Below are 22,816 nucleotides of genomic sequence, written 5' to 3' on the forward strand. Positions count from 1 at the left end.
TGACTTAACTTCTCAGGACTTAATGACATAATCATAAGTAAAAATGCTTATAAGAGTGCCTGGGAGGTAATAGTAGGCATTTATTATTAATTTCCTATTCTTTTAAAGCAGTAACCTCACCTTACATACACAATTCTTGTTACCTTGGCTGTGTATTTCTCCAATATACCACCATAAAAATAATTTTTTTTTAAAGAGTAGGTTTTGGTAAAATGAACTAGATAAATGTTCGCATGTTTTACTTACAAGGACAGGAGTGATGCTAGCTCTTGTCAGCATCTGTTTTACAAGTCTGTATCTATCATAAAGAGGTTTAACAATGTGCCTTTCTTCCCTGGTTACCTGAAGCAAGAAAAATGGAAATCACCTAGTCATCAGAAATCTAAAATTTCTAAAACATTGAGCAATATGACTTTCCCTGCAATTTTTAAAAAGTTATTTTAAATAAGTAGGCAATCTCCCAAATGTAGGAAACAATGCTCTATGAAACAGCTCTGAAGATGTGGGCCACAAAAGTGATTCATGTTCTTTAAGACAGAAAATCAAATCTTTTCAGCAAGAGAGACATTACCGGCCTTCCATGTTGACTTTCATAATAAAGAAGACTTTTCTGGAGAGAAGTTTTCTCTTCTACCAAATGATCTTTTGTCATTTTCTAGAATAAAAAAAACAAAAAACAAAAAAAAACCCTCCCATTAGCAGCATCATTCCCTTCCCCAGCACAATGTAAATAATTTGGTTGAAAGGGCAGCCCATTACCACTCTTGATTAGGTTAATAAGAACACATCTTTTGCTTATGGATTTGCAGGCAACATTTTTCAGTCTCTTGGAGAATCTGGTCTTCTAAAACTAGGTACCAACCGCCTTTGGTGGTTTGATTTATTATATTTTATCTGAATAAGTTATGAATACCAGAGCTTAGTACCTTGAGTAAGTTACTTAGCCTCTTTTTGTTCAACATCCTGATCTGTAAATGGGGATACTTCACCTACCTCGCAGAGCTTTAATGAGGACTAAATGAGTTAATACGTTGTAAAGGCATTTACACAGTGCCTACTCAGCACACAATAAACAAAATAAATGCCTATTTATTTAATTTTGCACATAATCTTTTATTAGCATTATAACTATAATTTTGTTGTGTGTGGGCACATACACAAAACACGTGCACACACCAAGCACAGTTCTTAAACCTGGTGTTTCTCCTAAACTGTTAAAATCTAGCAGCAGTATAGTGGAAAGATCCTGAAAAAAGCTCAACAATGTCAATTTGTGACCCTAGACTTCTACTCTATGACTTCAGTTCCCCTTCATCTGGCACTTTCTTTCTACTGATAATAAGATACTCTTCTCCCATCTTTCAGTACTCTAATGGTAGTAGGCAGGAATCCCAAATTTATTTGCCCATAACTACTTCTCCCTTTGTTCCATAGCATGACCTTTTAACACACCAACGAACCAATGTTCCACAGAATACACTTTAACCCAAATAAACTCCCCAATTACTCCTAGGACTAATTAAAACTACCCTGTTTGTCATCAGAATGAAAATTAGAGGTACAAAAAAAAATTCAGTGGATACGTACTTCCTATAACAAGCATTTTAGATTATGTACGTTCAGTAGAGGATAGCTAGGTGTAGACTCTGTAAAACATTGTGATTTCAACCTCAAGCCTGAACCTTAAACCTAGGAAAAGGAATCTGAATAAAGCTAATCCAATCAAAATCATTTATAGGAAAGGGGGTGAGGAGGAGAGGAGGCTGGTATAACATAAAAGCAAAACCAAGAAAAATTGGGGGAACTTCTCTGGTGGCACAGTGGTTAAGAACCCGCCTGCCAATGCAGGGGACACGGGTTCGATCCCTGGTCTGGGAAGATCCCACATGCCGCAGAGCAACTAAGCCCATGCACCACAACTACTGAGCCTATGCTCTAGAGCCCGTGAGCCACAACTACTGAGCCCGAGAAGCACAACCACTGAAGCCCAGGCGCCTAAAGCCCATGCTCCGCAACAAGAGAAGCCACCGCAATGAGAACCCTGTGCACTGCCACGAAGAGTAGCCCCCACTCGCCACAACTAGGGAAAGCCTGCATGTAGCAATGAAGACCCAATGCAGCCAAAAATAAATAAAGAATGAAAGAAAAACTGGGGAGGGGAGCAACTAGAATTTCTAATCCAGCTCTGTTTGAAGGGAGAAAGACTCCAATATTTCGATCATGAGGTGTACTCTGTTGTCAAGATAGGAATGCACATCAGGATTCATCACTGCCTAGACAAAAGTTCACCTGAGATCATCTATCTCTGTAGTCTCCCAGCAAATTTCATCTGATAAATGATCTTGGTTGCCAAGTGCTTTGACCAGGACTGCCCTAGGCATAGGCTATACTAAGTAATGGTTCTTCACAAAAATGCATTCAATTAGTCCTCATAACCACACTGTGTTAGTACTTTAATGGACATAATTGCAGTCACATGGCTGTTGAAGGGACTCAGCGGCAGAATGCACATAATATAACCAGTCAGGAACTGGCATAAGCTAAGAGTTTAATACGTACAACTACTAAGATACAAGGCCAAGATTGAAACTCAGGTATATTTCGTGCTCTTAACACACTCATCTTGCTAACTGCCTCCAATATAAGTGAACAGACCACATTCTAGTTTTTTTAGTTTTATTATTTCGACTCAGGCACTTCTGTTGTGCTGATAAAAACATGCTTCTATAACTACAAACCTGGAAAGTAAACTGAGGCCAGCAGACTACCTAGACATCTTTATGCCACTATTGTAATTATTTTATTTCAGGTATTCTAAAGGCTAGTCTGGGCAAAAACCATAGCTCAAGATTACTTTGATATCTTCTGGAAGACACCTCTCAACACGTTTTTCTTTCAGTCTTTTCAGAATAAGTTCAAGTGTTGCTTCCTTAGATGGCTTCTTCTCCTTCTGAATGACCCGGGATTCATCTTCATTCTCTTCATCTTCATGGTCTAGAGAAGAGCCAAAGCTTTTTGGAAGAGTGTTACTACGTGGACGTGTCTGAGGTACAAACTCTCCATCAGAGGTTTTGTGTTTTGCATCTACATTTCAGAACCAAGAGGGTAGATCAGTAATACTGATTTTAGCTAAAATGAAGCTAGGTCAAAAGAGATGCAAGAGATGCAAAAGCAAAGTATACATCTACAACACACAAAGTCACATGAAATACTTAAATTATATATGTACACTGAGAGAACTATATGGTTTTTCTTTCAACCAATATTCATAGAAAGCCGACTAAAGTAAGATGCTCTGATGAGCATACAGTAGTAAACAAACAAACATGGTCTCTGTTGTCATGGAGCATGTATTCAGGAAGTAAAAAACAAAAACTAAGTAATCAGATTAATAAACAAAATAATTTCAATGAGTGCTAAGTGCTATAAAGAAGATAAAATAGAATGATGTCACAATGTTAAAGAACTGTGCTTTTTGGAAGAGCAACTCCTTTGGATGGAATTGACAAAGAAGGCCTTTCTGAGATGGTGACATCCTAGTTGAACATGGATTTAAAAGGAGTTAACCTAGCATAGAAGATTTAGGGGAAGAACATTTCTCCCCAGTTGAGGCAATAGCCAGGGCAAGGTCCCTAAACCATGACATATTTAAGGAACAGAAAATGAGGAAAAGTGATAAAATGGGCAAAGGGCAGAGTATAAAGGGCCTTGAAAGCCTGGGTAAGGGGTTTGGACTTTATTCTAAGTGGAAAGGGAAGCCCACTGAAGAGCTATGAACAAGATAGTAACACAGTTTTTATAAAAGACAATTTTGGCTGCTATGCAGAGAATGCACTGTAGGACAGTAAGAGTGGAAGCAAATTGGGAAATTAGTTAGGAGGCTAATAATTTAATGACACTCATTAGTAATACACTCAAGGTAGTGATTCTCACTGATGGTTGGAAACTGGTGTTAAACGAGGAAATTTTTGACAGAATTTTAAGGGAAAATTCTAAAGAAGTAGTAGAACTTATTTAACCATAAGAATGTAAATAAACTCAATGACAATAGGGACCCTGTTTCTCTTGTTCACTGCTACAACCTCAGATGTCTTCAAGTACTTGGTATTTACAGACACTAAAATTTCTGTTGAATAAATTCAAATGAATAAACCAAAATGTGATGCTCCAGATTACAAACCCACACTTGGTACAGATAATTTTTTAGGTATTAACAATTATTAAAAAGCATGTTCACTAAACACCCACAAAGGAAATGTACCTTAGCAGGTGTTATACTAGACTGACACCCAGTAACATACGACCTAGTTTTTAATTCAAGATGACTTACAATTTAGTCTTTGTAGTATAAAAGGCTGATGATTATTCTTAGTCTTAGATGAAATACCCACCAAAAATTCTTAATACCTACCCAAACCCAAAACTGCTTAATATTTGAAATATGTTTCATATAAACTTCATAATACAATACCACCTGTGAATATATAATCTAGGGCACCCTTCAAAAGACTATTACTAATAAAAACACATGAAAGACATTTGGAAGAATGTAATATAGTATTGCAACTTTGACCATAACTACTAAAAGAACAAGAGAACTTTTATTTTGCCAGATAGTGTCCAAGATTTAAAATTATCAAAAATTCTAACTATAATTCTCAGATATTATTATAAAGAATATTTTAAAATGCAATTATATTAGAAAAATGGCACATTTTATACCTTTGATTTGCTTTCGCAGTTTGGTGAGCTCTGTCATCCATTTTAATACCTTTGGATTGGCTGCTATATCACTGTAGGAGGGCTGAAAAATTAAGAAAACAGAATCACTGATTAGGCACTCATCAACCCCCTACCTGCGCTAAGTCCCTCTCTGATAATTGCCTTTGCCCAAAGGAGCTGCCTGGCCCAAGGTTACAACCCTTCTTCCAGAGCAGCCTGCATCCATGACTGGTTATGTGGGATTAAAAAGGCCTGGCGCCCTCATCTCAATTCAGGTCAATCCTGAGCAGCCATCCTAGCTTGAGACCCCGTGGAATCTCCTCTACTAAACCATGCTGGCCTCACTCCTTACAGCTGCAATTCTCCCTAAACACTCCCTTGGAAATCGCACGCCCTGAAATCTCTGTCTCAGAATGTTTCCCAGATGATCCAACCTAAAACAACTCTACCACTATAAATCTACTCATAGATAGACACTGTTCTTTCATAAAGATAGTATTTTAAGAGATTTGTTAACACCTCAATAAAATTAAGATATGAAATTCTAAAAAAAGAAAGAGAATCATTTAAACCTTTGTGGGTAAGCAATGGTTTTTTGTTTTTTGGTTTTTTTGCCACGCCACACGGCATGCAGGATCTTAGTTCCCCGACCAGGGATTGAACCCATGCCCCCTGCAGTGGAAGCGTGGAGTCTTAACAACTGGACCGCCAGGAAGTCCCAATGGTTATTTTAATTTATGCCCAAATAGTATTTTACAGTTCCCATGGCAGAGGTTTCACTCAATCCTCATTTCATCTTACTTTAAGTAGACAGGGCAAGATATTAAGTAAAGCTCTCTCGGAGGAGGGCCTAGCAACTGGAGAAGCCAGATTTGAATATGGGTCTTCCGACTCCAAGTATAGGACTTTTTCCACTTCACATGTTCTAATTATTAAATATCTCATCCCTCCACTCCCACCTCCCCTGGCTACCTGTGGTTTTTGAGAGAGCACAGCATTAACGTGATTTGTCAATGTAAAGTATTTGCTTTAAGAATTCTACAAGCTGTTTTCCAATAGAAATATAAAAATGCAATGGTGCAATGGCAAGAATACTGGTCTGGAATCAGAAGGCTAAGGATCTATATAATCTCAGATCTACATGATCACTATTTCTCTGGGCATCTTAGATTCGTTCTCTCTCCCAGGAAAGAGATGCACTAATGCTCTCCAAGAAAGTCCTCCAAGTTCCAACAGATCTACCTCACAGTGGACAATGCTACAAACTTACCTTGCTATTTCTTTCCCTTTCAAACTGTTCCTCAAATTGTCTGATTTTTTTCTGAAGTTTCTTGACTAATTGATATGGTGTTCTGTCTTCTCTTTTTTCATCTTTTGAACTAAACGATGATCTTCGAATCCTGAATTAAAACAAGAGGCAAATACTGTTAGTTAAATTTTTAATTTATCGACACCATCTCTCTTATTATCTTGATAAAACATGATACTATTACCAAGAAGTATATTTTTAAAGTGAAATTAAGTCTCTAACACTAAAGGACAGGTAGTAAAAAGAAACTTAAACTATGTTAGAGACCACAAAATTAGCTAACACGAGTAGCGATGAAAACAATCTGGAATCATTCAAAAGTTGTCTGGGCAAAGGCAGAAGAGAAACAAAGACATCTAGCAACTCAGAGCTCTTTTGGTGTTCAAACTGCAAAGGAAAGGTTCTAACTTTCAGGATCAATTTTAAGTTTTGACAATAAAAACATCTAGTATTGGTGAGCTCCACCTGCGGCTTCCCTTCCAGAGTTCTATATTTCAGTCACAAATGAATAAAAACACCATGGAAAGATGTCTTATTAGAGAGCAAACCCCAAAAATACCTCAATGAACTCAGAATTCAGGGGCACCCGAAATAAAAAATTACAAAAGCATGCTTCATGAAATAGGGGAGAAAGCTCTCAACTGCAGGTCTGGAGGATTAAAATCTCTCAAAGGACCTGGGTATGTGATAGGATTCACCTCCCATAAGAACATAAAAGTCATATACCTAGCAAAAGAAAGTGCTTTAGATGAGGAATCCAATGTTTCTGGATCATGTAGGAAACGCTGGCTTTGCCCAAAATCTAAACTCCGGTGTGATAATACTGGAGGACAGTCCTCTTCCAGAGGATGATGATTCATTCTTCCAGCTTGTGGAGAGAGTTGAGCTTCTCCAGACTCAGAGTCTTCCTGCCAAGACTTAAAAGCAGGAAATGGCTCTGCAAAACAAACACAAAGAATAGTACCATGGGTCTCTTGGTTCCACATGGAAAAAAAGTCACACAATATCAGCTATATGTTCTTTAAACCTTTATCATTATGTAGTGGTTCATATAATAATTATGGGATACTAGGGTCTTCATAAAGCCTACTATAGTTTAAAATTGTCTGAGCTTCATTGTTCAGCTCAGAGTTCTAATTTCACATAAGGAGTTACACTTTAAATTTCTGAACCCAGTCACAAAGCAAGAAGGGACACTGTCAAGCTCTTTAAAATTAAAATGTTATTTTTCAAGTAGGGAAAAGTCTTCATTTAGAAACAGCAAACATTAAACAGTCATCAGTTAGGAATTTAACTTAGCCAAATGCTGCCAGGTGAATAGATCATCCCTCACTGTAAAATGACTATGTTAGGAACTGGAAGCTATTCCCCATGCTATTCAGAACACTTACCAAATGGAGTTCTTGGACTCCAAAAGAATTCTAACCTTCCCAAACGAAAGCAGCTAACTCACCTGACAGTACCTGGCCTCTAACATTAAACTGTGGTGGTTATTTTCTGCTACAGGATTCCTGTGTATAATACATATTTTAATAATTAAACACCCAAAAGTATGACCAAGACAAAATTTAATAGCACTACTCCCTCTTAAGCACATTTATTTTATTGGAGTTATCCTGTATGTTCTCAAATGAAGCCATGTTAAGACATTTGATGTCTTTGCACAAATAAGGTTTGATTACATACAGAACACATATAGATAAACACACAACCCACAAATATACTCCAAATACAAAATTATCTTCAAGTATCACTGGATTCAGGGTGGGGATCGGGACTTTTCCATCTACATGTTAACTTTATTATAACTACAGCGTAAAACTTTGATACTGTGGCTTTTAATAGCAAAAATTAGTTAAGTATTTCTGGATGCAAAAATGGCTTGACAGTGTCAGAAATCAAGAATGATGTTTTCTTTTTCTTCACACAATACCTACAGATTGCTACTAATTTAGTTTAACTTTATGCATTAGCAATTTAAAGCATTACTGTTTTTCAGGGTAATAAGAACATAATTAATTTAGTTTTTAAAGCCCAGATCAATCTGATAACTAAAAATTGAGTACTAAGCGTGCAATCCCATAATAAACCCAGCAATAAAGTGATTTTCAAAACAACCCTTGTACCTGCTTCCCAGAAAATAAATAACAGGAAATAAACATTTTATGAGAAATCTCCTGTTTTAAGAAAAGTAGGAACTAACAAAAACAATATTTTCTGGGTATCATCTTTAACCCAGAATAGTTTTCCTAATATATGGGGACAGCAGGAGAAGGGCTAATAAGAAGGCAAACAAAGTGAACCATAAAAAGGCAAAAAAGCTAAACTATGGTGAACCATACTTACCCTCCCCATCTCTCTGCAGATGCATTGTTTTGAAATCAATGAGGGGAAAAGTGATAGGGCATGACGCTAATAAAATGGAAAAAATGGCAAAAAATACTAAAGTGAACACACAGCACAGTCAGAACAAACCATACACATAACTAACACAAAGCCAAAGATACCAAAAACATTTCCCTAAAACCAGTTAGGCATTCTGCTCAAAAACTTTATTCAAAGAAATTACTACTAACCAAACTTTAAAAACAAACACAAACATACATTTCCGTTTCAGCAAGCAAGGCAAAAAAAAAAAAAAAATCAAAGTAGTGCTGTTCTATTAAAACTCAAACATAAAACTGAAGAAATGGAAACTTAATCAGTTACTGTTGAAGCTTTTCAGTATAAACGATTTGACAGAAAAATATTTCCTTTAGTTTGCTCTTTGAAAAGATCCTACCGTATTTCATTCAAGAGTCAGCAGGAAAGAATCTAAAGTAAAGATGTTGTCTACTTCCATTAAAAACCAAGATCTTTGGATGGCTGCTACAAATGCATACTGGTGGCAGACATGTGCTACCTGCTTGCGAACTGCATTCTGCTGACTACCCTTTGAACAATACAAAAAAACAAAACCCACATACTTAGGAAGAGTGAGGTGGTCCTCCATTTGAAGTCACCCTACTTCTCTATTAAGAGTCATTTCAAATGGGGTATGTCTCTGATTCCAAGGTATGTAGGGTCTAAAGTAATTTGGTCTCTTAAGGAAGACTACTATTTAGAATATCTTGACTCCCAGTTGTAGAAAATCAGTCTCCGTATTATGGGGCACAGTTGGAAAGAACAACATGGTCTGCTAACAGCTACTCTCCCAAGCACATGCAGAGTTCATGACTGAGAAGTTTACTCAGATGTCTACTGCTCTTGGCTCTCTGAAAGTCACTGACCCTTACTCCTGGAAGAGCCAGAAGGAGGTCTACGAGGACTTGTCACAGCTGTCGAGCCAGGTAGCTAACAGGGCAGTTCAGAGACTGAAAATCAGGGATCAGGAGTACATAGTGACCTACTTTCCCTACCACCACAAGTTGTAAAGGATGGATTCTGACAAGGCAACAAAAGAGAGCCTACCATCAGGGTCTCTTTGGGGAAGCCTCCAGAAAGCTGAAGCTGGACAGAGAATGTCCTATCTCCTCAGACAGTGGAAAACAAATTGTCTTCTATGCTTAAAACTTAAGATCAGAACCCTCAGGACAAAGACTGTAAAGGGCTATTTATCTGCATCCTCCAAAAAGAAGCAGGATTAAATCCTCTGTCAGAATCCCAGCTTCATCTTTCACAGACTCTTTTCCTACTACAGCTCAAGGGATACTCTGTTGACCACCACTCCTTTTCAGTGATCATGCCAGGATAAATAACTAAAATGAACATCTGATCTTCACTGCCACCAGAATGCTAACATATCCCTAACTCTGGGGAGCATGTTCATAAATTCCAAACATCCTGAATAACCCAGAACAAAGTAAATGGAAGACAACTTCCTGATTTAGTCTAAGTTAAGACACATAATATGCCATTAGGTATGCCAAACATCTAGACCAAAAAAGGGGGAGGGGGGGCAGGAGGAAAGACAGCAGTAAAGATTGGCACAATGACTTGTTTGGGGCTTTTAGAAAATTGGCTATACCTTAAAAATAAATAAATAAAAATGCTCCAACTGTGATCAGGTACATAGACTTGAGGTGGCAAAAGGAGTCTGTGGTATTGGCATTGCAATTCCTCTTGTTATTGCTACTGTATGTCACTGGCTAACTTGCCAAAGGTGAGATTACCAAGGGATCTTCATCCAAGTGAACAAATATGTAACTTTAAGATTTCTGAGTGGTCTCCTTGTCTATTTACATAGGAAGGTGTATGATTCAGAGGCCTCCTGGATCCAAATTTGCTGCTTACTTCCACTCCCAACTGCAACATTTTATTTGAAAGTTTACAAACACACAGCAAAGTTGAGAGAATTTTAAAGTGGACATCTATATACCAATCGCCTAGATTCTACCATTAACATTTTACTATACTTGCTTTATAACATTCCCATTCCATTAACCATCTTATTTTCTTCATGGATTTCAAAGTAAACTCTAGATACCTGTATACTTCCCCATAAACACTTCTGCATGCAAATCATTCACTGAAGTTTGGTATTTATTTACAGTTTTTGCTTCTTTTGATTAAAAAAAGCTTACATACAATGAAACACAAGTCTTAAGTATACATCTGCTGAGTTTTGACAAATACATACACCCATGTGGCTTGCCTTTTTAAATTAAAATTAAAATTTCTCTTCTTTGTAAAATTTGTTAGGACCCTGCTGCCATACCTTCATAACCTAACACAGAGATACAGGGATACAGTACAATATGTGCTTACAAATAACCTTGAAGATAATTTCTTTTTAAATGTATTCCTGATGATTATAAAGAAAAGGCAGCTATACATAAGCCCTCTGTTTAAAGTGGTGAGATCCCCAAGCCCTAACATACCAGACTTTCAAAAACTGGGAGACAGCACCTGGTTTAACAATTAACAAAATCCTATCCTTGATTTTATTTTTTTCATCAGTTTTAACATCCATCTTCAGAGCTAATGGATAAAATAAGAACTTTTAGTTCAATGAGATAGTTGCCCCATAATTTCGTTAGTGCATTTGAGTAAAAATAGTAACTCACTCTTATATGAATCAAATAAAAATGAATAAGGTTGCTAAGAAAAGGGCAGTAATCTCATTACTGCCTTGGGTAATTTCAGTTACAAATAACATTATCAGGAAAATAATGTGTGTGGGTAAAATTACCTTCCCATTTATCACCGTCAGAAACATCCTTCAGATCTAAATGTGGAATTTGGACACATGCTGCCTCCCCTTGAACACCAACACTTTGACCTCCTGGCACTTCTGATTCAGTGTTGGCATTCAAATCACATATCTTGCTACTAGAATCCTGTATTTTAAAATAAAGAATACATTTCACAACCAAGAAGCTTTTCACACCCAGCTTAAAGACAACCAGCATATATCCTGTGTAGTCTTCATTAGTTTACTGTGCCTACAGTTAACTGTCCCACTCCCACCATTCAAACTATTTTCAAATACAAATGTGCAGTTTTATAATACATCTTACTGGAAGACAAAGTTTGGATCCCAAATTGAGAAAACTGTTTTCATAACTAAGTTTCTTGTAACCCAAAGTGGCAAATAACACAAAAACAAAAACAAAAGCAAACAAAAAAACAAAAGTGGCAAATCAAGTTGCTGCTTAACTGTAAAACATTTGGTAAGAGTATTTACATTTCAATCTCCTTTAAACCTATTAAACCCAAGAGCTAAAGGTCAGATACAATAACTGGTAGATTAAACCTAGTCGAACTTTTAAGAACCATAAGTGAAAAATAATTCTTACCAGAATGAAGTGTGACAATTTATCACTGTCAAATGACAAATATTCTTTCCTAAAAATCAAGTAAAGTTATTAGTCTTTTAAGAATAAATTGGTTACTATCATTGCATATCTCTTACCTAGATTCCTCTCTTCCTCATACAGTTAGCATTTACAGGGTGAGAGAATAAAACAACAACTGGACATATGCCCATTCTTTGGAGCCTTATTATCTGAAAATCACACACTACTGAAAAGATCCACAGAATCAGTTCAGGTTTAGAAAAATTAAGTAACATTTACCACCCCCTTACACAGTCACTCCCCCAAACGAAAAACACTTTAAAAGGAAAAATATAATCCACAATAAATAAAAACCAAAAGAACTGAATGTATAATGGAAAAGATTTTATAAAAATAAATATTAGTTTTAACCAAATAACTTTATTCTCTCCCACTCTGGGACATTTTTTTCCTTTTTAAAGATTTTTTAAAGGTATAGCTATGTACCTATATTTTAAATCTGATGGTATTCTATTACAATCAAAACAAGGTTACTACTTCTAAACCTCTCCTTCCTAAAAACATAATGGTAACATGTAAAAAGGAAATTTATAAAATCTCAATTCACTTATTCCCCCATAAAAATTAACCCCCATATAGAACAAGTGTTAAAGCAAGCTGTCACAAATGATCTCTACCTATTTGACCAGTCAACACAGTATCTAGTATCATAGTAGGTTATCAATATGCCGACTGCGGGAAAGTTCTCCTCCCCAAAGACACTGTGGCAATTTACAAAGATACTCACTGGTGCTGCTCCTACCCTGCCATAAAAGAGTGTGCATAAAAGAACTGCAAGAAGACAGGTCTTGATCTAAATATGGATTCTTGCTGAGCATGAGAAACAAACTAAATTCCCTGGGAAGCAAAGGCCCTCTTTTGCTTAGAGTGGAAGCAAATGGGGGGATGAGCTAAATTCTACCCTAACAGACTAAAAGACCTAATCACCTAAATTTGAGAAACATTGAGTGTTAAACATGCAAAATGTAATCCACTTAACCAAGAAAATCTTTGGGTCTAAAAACAAGTTTGCTAACCTACACATAAGTTGAAGGGGAAAGAGCTTTCTTGAAAAAGATTGAGTCCTCACTAAATGGATCCTTATTGTTCTACCAAATCCAGATGTCATCATTCTGGGGATGCCTGTTAATGCTGTTAATCTTTTATCTTCAGCCCATAGCTCCAATATTCCCTGGGCTGGAAGAAGATCATTCCTGCCTCCTGAAAGGAAGCACAAGGAACTGCTGTAAGCAGGAAATCTGTGGACCTTCAGAGTATGGGGACGCTCCAGAGACATGGCTCCAAAGAATTTACGTGCCCTCAGAGAACAGGTTTCCTACCCACAATTAAGAGAGACAATGGCATTAATGCAAGTTTACCCTTGCCAACAGGCTATCACCAAATTAGTAATGCTGTATGGGACTTCTCAGTATTTACAATCTAGTCTCCAACTTCATTACTAATGTGTTTTTAGAATATCAAATCATCATCCTGAAGAAAATTATAACACACTTCTTAGCAATGTCTTAAAGAATCATAAAAAGAGTAACGACACCTAAAACCTACTTTAAAACATTCTAGAAAGCTTCTGTTTAAAGGGACTTTATCTTTCGAGTATCTATGGGGACTACATATGGCTGAAATACTCATTGCCTCAGGGATCCCCCTTCCATTACTGCTGGCCAAGGACATAAACAAGCACCAACTGCATAGGACTGTACTGGGACACACGGAGGAGTAGTTAGAAGGGGAACAAAAACATCCCTACATATTTGTTGATGCAACTATGTTACAAACTTTCAGTTAGCTATCCATAGTTCCAAGACTATGAATTAACTCACTGAAATGTATTCAGAATATCAATAAACTCCCAAATTGTTCTACAAATCAGCTGAAAGTTTTAAGTGTCTCCAAGAAGGCTGTGTTCTTCCTTCTGAACGTTTTCTAAGTTATAACTAATGTCTGTCTGAACCTGCATCTACTCTGAATATTTATGGGCATTTAATATGCTTTATACTTACCATCAAAACAAGACATTTGGTTTTCTAGATCATCTAAAATGTATGTTATAATGGATAGCTTCATCTAAAAAATTCACCCCAGAATCTGTAAAGAACTCCAGTTCTCAAAATGAATAATTAATTAGCAACAACAAGAGAAAATGCTTACCTCTCAAGACAGCCATCTTCACCATCACCACGGTCACTGCATGGCTCTAACAGTATACCTACAGTCTGACAAAAAGAACACACCGTATTAATGGAGTTCCCATCACTTACATATGAGAGGAAGTTTCCGATCTAAATTAGTATATTAGATTACAAGTTGGTCAAATGTCCCTCTTTAACTGCTACTTATAACAGTCTATAGACGTTAGCATCTCTTTTTACAGAGAGTAATTTATCTTCCTCAAAACCCGAGTCTTACGTGTGTTTGCATGCGTGTGTATAAAATGAGGACCCTGCATTTCTTGCTACCCCAGTGGGCAATAAGTACTGCTACTACTATCACATTCTTTTTCCTTCCTTAGAATTCTCTCCTCTGAAAATGATGGTCTGCTACGTCTCTTTCTCCTCAGCCATGAACATACAGGTTGGTTAACTTCCTAGCAGGTAACAGAGGAGTCATGTAGTTCACCAGATCCCTTTATTACACGTAATTGAAATAACACCTCTGAACCTCAGAAACACAAGAGAAGGCTCCTGCATTTTCCAATGGGCTTAGTGACATCATCCCACGCTTATTCCTCCCTTAAAATGAATACCTACCAAGTCTAATACAAATGCCTTGTGCATTACTTCAAACTATGTAAACTTTTTAGTGTCTTTGACGATCACCTCTGAAATCAACAAAAGCTTTGATCTTCTTAGATTCTTCTTAAGGAACTACCACTTGTGCAGTTCTGTTTAATATGAAAGACAGTCTGTAAAAGGCTATTAAAATACTTCTCTCTTTTCCGACTACTTATCTCTGTGAAGCTAAATTGGCCTCATGCACTAGAAACAAAAGAACCTATAGAACAGACAGAATGCAGAAGCAGGTATGAGAATCCAGCTAACTACAGTTAAGTCAAACAGACATTAACAAGATTTGTAGATATGTATAACAATGCCATGCCTCAAAATAACTATTTTTAAAAATAGCTGCTTTTGAGCAGAAGCAAGAAGAACTACAATCTTGCAGCCTGTGGAACAAAAACCACATTCACAGAAAGATAGACAAGATGAAAAGGCAGAGGGCTATGTACCAGATGAAGGAACAAGATAAAACCCCAGAAAAACAACTAAATGAAGTGGAGACAGGCAACCTTCCAGAAAAAGAATTCAGAATAATGATAGTGAAGATGATCCAGGACCCTGGAAAAAGAATGGAGGCAAAGATGGAGAAGATGCAAGAAATGTTTAACAAAGACTTAGAAGAATTAAAGAACAAACAAACAGAGATGAACAATACAATAACTGAAATGAAAACTACACTAGAAGGAATCAATAGCAGAATAACTGAGGCAGAAGAACGGATAAGTGACCTGGAAGACAGAATGGTGGAATTCACTGCTGCGGAACAGAATAAAGAAAAAAGAATGAAAAGAAATGAAGACAGCCTAAGAGACCTCTGGGACAACATTAAACATAACAACATTCACATTATAGGGGGTCCCAGAAGGAGAAGAGAGAGAGGAAGGACCTGAGAAAATATTTGAAGAGATTATAGTCAAAAACTTCCCTAACATGGGAAAGGAAATAGCCACCCAAGTCCAAGAACCGCAGAGAGTCCCATACAGGATATACCCAAGAAGAAACACGGCAAGACACATAGTAATCAAATTGGCAAAAATTAAAGACAAAGAAAAATTATTGAAAGCAGCAAGGGAAAAAGGACAAATAACATACAAGGGAACTCCCATAAGGTTAACAGCTGATTTCTCAGCAGAAACTCTACAAGCCAGAAGGGAGTGGCATGATATACTTAAAGTGATGAAAGGAAAGAACCTACAACCAAGATTACTCTACCTGGCAAGGATCTCATTCAGATTCGATGGAGAGATCAAAAGCTTTACAGACAAGCAAAAGCTAAGAGAATTCAGCACCACAAAACCAGTTCTACAACAAATGCTAAAGGAACTTCTCTAAGTGGGAAACACAAGAGGAGAAAAGGACCTACTAAAACAAATCCAAAGCAATTAAGAAAATGGTCATAGGAACATACATATCGATAATTACCTTAAATGTGAATGGATTAAATGCTCCAACCAAAAGAAACAGGCTTGCTGAATGGATACAAAAACAAGACCCATATATATGCTGTCTACAAGAGACCCACTTCAGACCTAGGGACACATACAGACTGAAAGTGAAGGGATGGAAAAAGATATTCCATGCAAATGGAAATCAAAAGAAAGCTGGAGTAGCAATACTCGTATTAGATAAAATTGACTTTAAAATAAAGAATGTTACAAGAGACAAAGAAGGACACTACATAATGGTCAAGGGATCAATCCAAGAAGAAGATATAACAATTATAAATATATATGCACACAACATAGGAACACCTCAATACATAAGGCAACTGCTAACAGTTATAAAAGAGGAAATCAACAGTAACACAATAATAGTGGGGGACTTTAACACCTCACTTACACCAATGGACAGATCATCCAAAATGAAAATTAATAAGGAAACAGAAGCTTTAAATGACACAATAGACCAGATAGATTTAATTGATATATATAGGACATTCCATCCAAAAACAGCAGATTACACGTTCTTCTCAAGTGCGCACGGAACACTCTCCAGGACAGATCACATCTTGGGTCATAAATCAAGCCTCAGTAAATTTAAGAAAACTGAAATCATATCAAGTATCTTTTCTGACCACAATGCTGTGAGATTAGAAATCAATTACAGGGAAAAAAAAGTAAAACACACAAACACATGGAGGCTAAACAATACATTACTAAATAACCAAGAGATCACTGAAGAAATCAAAGAGGAAATCAAAAAATACCTAGAGACAAATGACAATGAAAACACGATGATCCAAAACCTATGGGATGCAGCAAAAGCAGTTCTAAGAGGGAAGTTTATAGCTATACAAGCCTACCTCAAGAAACAGGAAAAATCTCAAATACACAATCTAACCTTACACCTAAAGGAACTAGAGAAAGAAGAATAAACAAAACCCAAAGTTAGCAGAAGGAAAGAAATCATAAAGATCAGTGCAGAAATAAATGAAATAATAGAAACAAAGAAAACAATAGCAAAGATCAATAAAACTAAAAGCCGGTTCTTTGAGAAGATAAATAAAATTTGTAAACCATTAGCCAGACTCATCAAGAAAAAGAGGGAGAGGACTCAAATCAATAAAATTAGAAATGAAAAAGGAGAAGTTACAACAGACACCGCAGAAATACAAAGCATCCTAAGAGACTATTACAAGCAACTCCATGCCAATAAAATGGACAACCTGGAAGAAATGGACAAATTCTTAGATAGGTATAACCTTCCAAGACTGAACCAGGAAGAAATAGAAAATATGAACAGACCAATCACAAGCAATGAAATTGAAACTGTGATTAAAAATCTTCCAACAAACAAAAGTCCAGGACCAGATGCCTTCACAGGTGAATTGTATCAAACATTTAGAGAAGAGCTAACACCCATCCTTCTCAAACTCTTCCAAAAAATTGCAGAGGAAGGAACACTCACAAACTCACTCTATGAGGCCACCATCACCCTGATACCAAAACCAGACAAAGATACTACAAAAAAAGAAAATTACAGACCAATATCACTGATGAATATAGACGCAAAAATCCTCAACAAAATACTAGCAAACGGAATCCAACAACACATTAAAAGGATCATAGACCACGATCAAGTGGGATTTATCTCATGGATGCAAGGATTCTTCAATATACGCAAATCAATCAGTGTGATACACCATATTAACAAACTGAAGAAGAAAAACCATATGATCATCTCAATAGATGCAGAAAAAGCTTTTGACAAAATTCAACAGCCATTTATGATAAAAACTCTCCAGAAACTGGGCATAGAGGGAACCTACCTCAACATAATAAAGGCCATATACAACAAACCCACAGCAAACAACATTCTCTATGGTGAAAAACTGAAAGCATTTCCTCTAAGATCAGGAACAAGACAAGGATGTCCACTCTCACCACTATTATTCAACACAGTTTTGGAACTCCTAGCCACGACAATCAGAGAGGAAAAAGAAATAAAAGGAATACAAATTGGAAAAGAAGAAGTAAAACTGTCACTGTTAACAGATGACATGATACTACACATAGAGAATCCTAAAGATGCTACCAGAAAACTACTAGAGCTAATCAATGAACCTGGGCAAGTTGCAGGATACAAAATTAATGCACAGAAATCTCTTGCATCCGTATACACTAGTGATGAAAAATCTGAAAGAGAAATTAAGGAAACACTCCCATTTACCACTGCAACAAAAAGAATAAAATACCTAGGAATAAACCTACCTAGGGAGACAAAAGACCTGTATGCAGAAAACTATAAGACACTGATGAAAGAAATTAAAGATGATACCAACAGATGGAGAGATATACCATGTTCTTGGATTGGAAGAATCAATATTGTGAAAATGACGATACTACCCAAAGCAATCTACAGATTCAATGCAATCCCTATTAAATTACCAATGACATTTTTTACGGAACTAGAACAAAAAATCTTAAAATTTGTATGGAGACACAAAAGACCCCGAATAGCCAAAGCTATTGAGGGAAAAAAACGGAGCTGGAGGAATCAGACTCCCTGACTTCAGACTATACTACAAAGCTACAGTAATCAAGACAATATGGTACTGGCACAAAAACAGAAACACAGATCAATGGAACAAGATAGAAAGCCCAGAGATAAACCCACACACCTATGGTCAACTAATCTAGGACAAAGGAGGCAAGGTTATACACTGGAGAAAAGACAGTCTCTTCAATAAGTGGTGCTGGGAAAACTGGACAGCTACATGAAAAAGAATGAAATTAGAACACTCCTTAACACCATACACAAAAATAAACTCAAAATGGATTCGAGACCTAAATGTAAGACCGGACAGTATAAAACTCTTAGAGGAAAACATAGGAAGAACACTCTTTGACATAAATCACAGCAAGATCTTTTTTGATCCACCTCCTAGAGTAATGGAAATAAAAACAAAAATAAACAAATGGGACCTAATGAAACTTCATAGCTTTTGCACAACAAAGGAAACCATAAACAAGACGAAAAGACAACCTTCAGAATGGGAGAAAATATTTGCAAACGAATCAACGGACAAAGGATTAATCTCCAAAATATATAAACAGCTCATGCAGCTCAATATTAAAAAAACAAACAACCCAATCCAAAAATGGGCAGAAGACCTAAATAGACATTTCTCCAAAGAAGACATACAGATGGCCAAGAAGCACAAGAAAAGCTGCTCAACATCACTAATTATTAGAGAAATGCAAATCAAAACTACAATGAGGTATCACCTCACACCAGTTAGAATAGGCATCATCAGAAAATCTACAAACAACAAATGCTGGAGAGGGTGTGGAGAAAAGGGAACCCTCTTGCACTGTTGGTGGGAATGTAAATTGATACGGCTACTATGGAGAACAGTATGGAGGTTCCTTAAAAAACTAAAAATAGAATTATCATATGATCCAGCAATCCCACTACTGGGCATATACCCAGAGAAAACCATAATTCAAAATGACACATGCACTCCAATGTTCACTGCAGCACTACTTACAATAGCCAGGTCATAGAAGCAACCTAAATGCCCATCAACAGATGAATGGATAAAGAAGTTGTGGTACATATATACAATGGAATATTACTCAGCCATAAAAAGGAACGAAATTGGGTCATTTGTTGAGACGTGGATGGATCTAGCAACTGTCATACAGAGTGAAGTAAGTCAGAAAGAGCAAAACAAATATTGTATATTAACACATATATGTGGAACCTAGAAAAATGGTACAGATGAACCGGTTTGCAGGGCAGAAATTGAGACACAGATGTAGAGAACAAACATATGGACAGCAAGGAGGGAACGCAGCGGTTGGGAGGGCGGTGTGTGATGAATTGGGAGATTGGGATTGACATTTACACACTGATGTGTATAAAACTGATGACTAATAAGAACCTGCTGTACAAAAAAATAAAATAAAATAAAATTTAAAAATTGAAAATAAATAAGTAAATAAATATCCTCAGTTTAAACCAAAAAAAAAAAAATAGCTGCTTTTATTAAGAAGAAAAAAACAACCTTACGTATGTTACCTTGAGTGAGTTTATTGTTATTTTTAAGTAATTTAATAAACATTTTAATTGCTCAGTTTTAATTTCTAATATACTAAATATCGATAGATATACCTATGTAAACAAAAGCTTTTTGGGATCCTCAGTAATTTTGAAGAGTATAAAGAGGTCCTGGGACCCAAAGTGTAAGAACCACTGACCTAGAAATCAGACTTCAGCAACCTTTATGCTCTGGAATATAGTTTTACATTCTTAAATATGAAGGTTTTGGGGACCATGAAAAACCATTACAGAGACCCAATATTTAAAATGAGCTTTCTTCTTTTACTCAAAGAACCAAATTCAAGTCCCAGTTCCTCCCTTCTCATGAAAATTAAGAAAATAACAATCACTTACTTGCTTATCTTACAGTTACTATAAGAGAATCAAAAGAAATAACTCGTAAGAAAAACTATAAAGCTCTATTACAAAAGCATACTATTACATGACCAACTCTTACTTAACCTATAATTCTTTTTACTATGAAATAATTGAAACAAAGTACAAAGGCTGATATAACTAATACCCACATACCCTCCAGCCAGAGTTAGGCAACATAATTCTTAAATAGTGAAAAGTACTAAACAAAAACCCAATTAGGGGTAATAAAAGATGCAGTGACAGTAGCAAAAGCTGACAGCCCAGCAGTGGAGAAGGCAGATGAAATTCAGAGTCTTGTGCAGAACTGTGCTCTATATGATACCCCAGGACAAAGAAAAATAAAAGTTATTAGAGTCAGGTTAGAATATGGCCAGACTTCAATTTAACACACAGGGAAATACACAATACTTTGTTTAGAAACTAAAATATACTTCATCACTTAAAGAAATTTCACTTCCTCAGAATTCATTCTAGATAAAACATTCAATTCTTTGTACACAAGTAGAGAAGAGCCTATTTTTTTTCCTAAAATATCAGCGAACAAAATAGCCCATACTTTCTTCCCTCTTTTCTCCACAAACGTCAGGGTCCTCACAAAGGACGTCTAAGGCACTCTGGTCTCAATTCAGGTAAGCTAGAGAGCTTTGGTGGTGGTGGTGGCAGTGGTAGTAATAGTGGGAGCAGCATCTACAGCACAATCATATTGCCAATGTCTTAGGGGTTGTCAGGGTTTACTGCCAGGAACTAAAGACTGATGGGCATTTCCAGTAATTCCTTTGGTCTCCACCCATTCCTTAGCCATCCATAACTGATGCTTTCACACAGCTTAGTCCGCATCTTCCCATCTCCACCTAGTTTTGCTCAAGTATGCTAGCTACTTCTTTTAGATAGGCTAAACATCCCCACTTCATTCTCCACATTTCATCTGCTTTTTAGAAACTCTTACTAAAACATTTTCAACCAACAGATAGCAGATTATACCCAGAAAAATAAAACTGCAGTCCGCAACTTGATTTTATTTTTTAGTTCAACAGACATAAAAACACATTGGAGCAAAATTCTGTGTGTTAAGCAGAAAACAATTTTGATTAACAATAGCTTTCCATTTAAATGGGCTGCCAACTCACTATACTTTTGTATCAGTTAGACTATGGAGGCTTAAAAAATGTTTTCTTAATTGAGGTATAGTTTATACACAATATTATATAAGTTTCAGGTACACCTCATAGTGATTCACAATTTTTAAAGGTTATATAAAAATACATTAAATGTACTTCAATCTAGCCCAATTTCTTCCACTGAATTAATGTGGTCAAAACTGATGCGGTCTCCACAACAGAGGAAACATCAACAAAATGAAAATGCAACCTACAGAATGGGAGAAAATATTTGCAAATCATATATCTGATAAGGAGTTAATATCCAAAATATATAAAGAACTCATAAAACTCAATAGCAAAAAACCCACAAATAATACAATTAAAAAATGGGCAGAGGACCTAAATAGATATCTTCCCAAAGATGATGTACAGATGGCCAACAGGTACATGAAAAGGTGCTCAACATCACTAACCATCAGGAAAATGCAAATCAAAACCACAATAAGATACCACCTTACACCTGTTAGAAAGACTATCATCAGAAAGACAAGACATAACAAATGCTGGTGAGGATGTGGAGAAAAAGGAACCCTAGTGTCCTAGAGATGGAAATGTAAATTGCTGGGAATGTAAACTGGTGCAGCCACTATGGAAAATGGTATGGAGGTTCCTCAAAAAAATTAAAAATAGAACTACCATATGATTACCAGCAATTCCACTTCTGGGTATTTATGTGAAGGAAAGGAAAATGCTAACTCAAAAAGATAGGTGCACCCCCATGTTCACTGCAGCATTATTTTACAGTAGCCAAGATATGGAAATGACCTAAGTGTCCCCAAATAGATAAATGGATGAAGAAAAAATGTGTGTGTATACATATACACAATGGAATATTATTCTGCCTTAAAAGAGAATGAAGTCCTGCCATTTGCAACAACATGGATGGACCTTGAAGGCATTATGCTATGAGAAATATGTTAGACAGAGAAAGACAAATACCATATGATCTCACTTATATGTGGAATTTTAAGAAAAAAATCAAATTTATGGATATAGAGAACATACTGATGGTTGCCAGAGGTGGGGGGGGGGGGTAAAATGGGTGAAGGTAGTCAAAAGGTACAAACTTTCCAGTTATAAAAATAAATA

General features: G+C 36.4%; 1 protein-coding gene across 14 annotated transcripts in view; it reads right to left on the bottom strand.

Moving 5' to 3' along the window:
- FAM13B (family with sequence similarity 13 member B) overlaps window positions 1–22,816 on the bottom strand; it is a 109,333-nt gene that overhangs the window by 7,562 nt on the left and 78,955 nt on the right. For 3 of the 14 annotated variants that reach the window (XM_059917167.1, XM_059917162.1, XM_059917160.1), the window contains 10 exons: window positions 14,017–14,081; window positions 11,809–11,857; window positions 11,202–11,349; window positions 8,378–8,443; window positions 6,758–6,968; window positions 5,993–6,122; window positions 4,723–4,804; window positions 2,855–3,084; window positions 572–655; window positions 247–342 (listed from right to left, as the gene is read on the bottom strand). In XM_059917167.1, coding sequence (XP_059773150.1) covers window positions 247–342; window positions 572–655; window positions 2,855–3,084; window positions 4,723–4,804; window positions 5,993–6,122; window positions 6,758–6,968; window positions 8,378–8,443; window positions 11,202–11,349; window positions 11,809–11,857; window positions 14,017–14,081 — 1,161 coding nt within the window. The remainder of the gene's footprint in view (window positions 1–246; window positions 343–571; window positions 656–2,854; window positions 3,085–4,722; window positions 4,805–5,992; window positions 6,123–6,757; window positions 6,969–8,377; window positions 8,444–11,201; window positions 11,350–11,808; window positions 11,858–14,016; window positions 14,082–22,816) is intronic. The other 11 variants (XM_059917169.1, XM_059917163.1, XM_059917171.1 and 8 more) reach the window with 8 other exon arrangements.

This window comes from Balaenoptera ricei, chromosome 3 (assembly GCF_028023285.1).
Source record: "Balaenoptera ricei isolate mBalRic1 chromosome 3, mBalRic1.hap2, whole genome shotgun sequence".
NCBI lineage: Eukaryota > Metazoa > Chordata > Mammalia > Artiodactyla > Balaenopteridae > Balaenoptera > Balaenoptera ricei.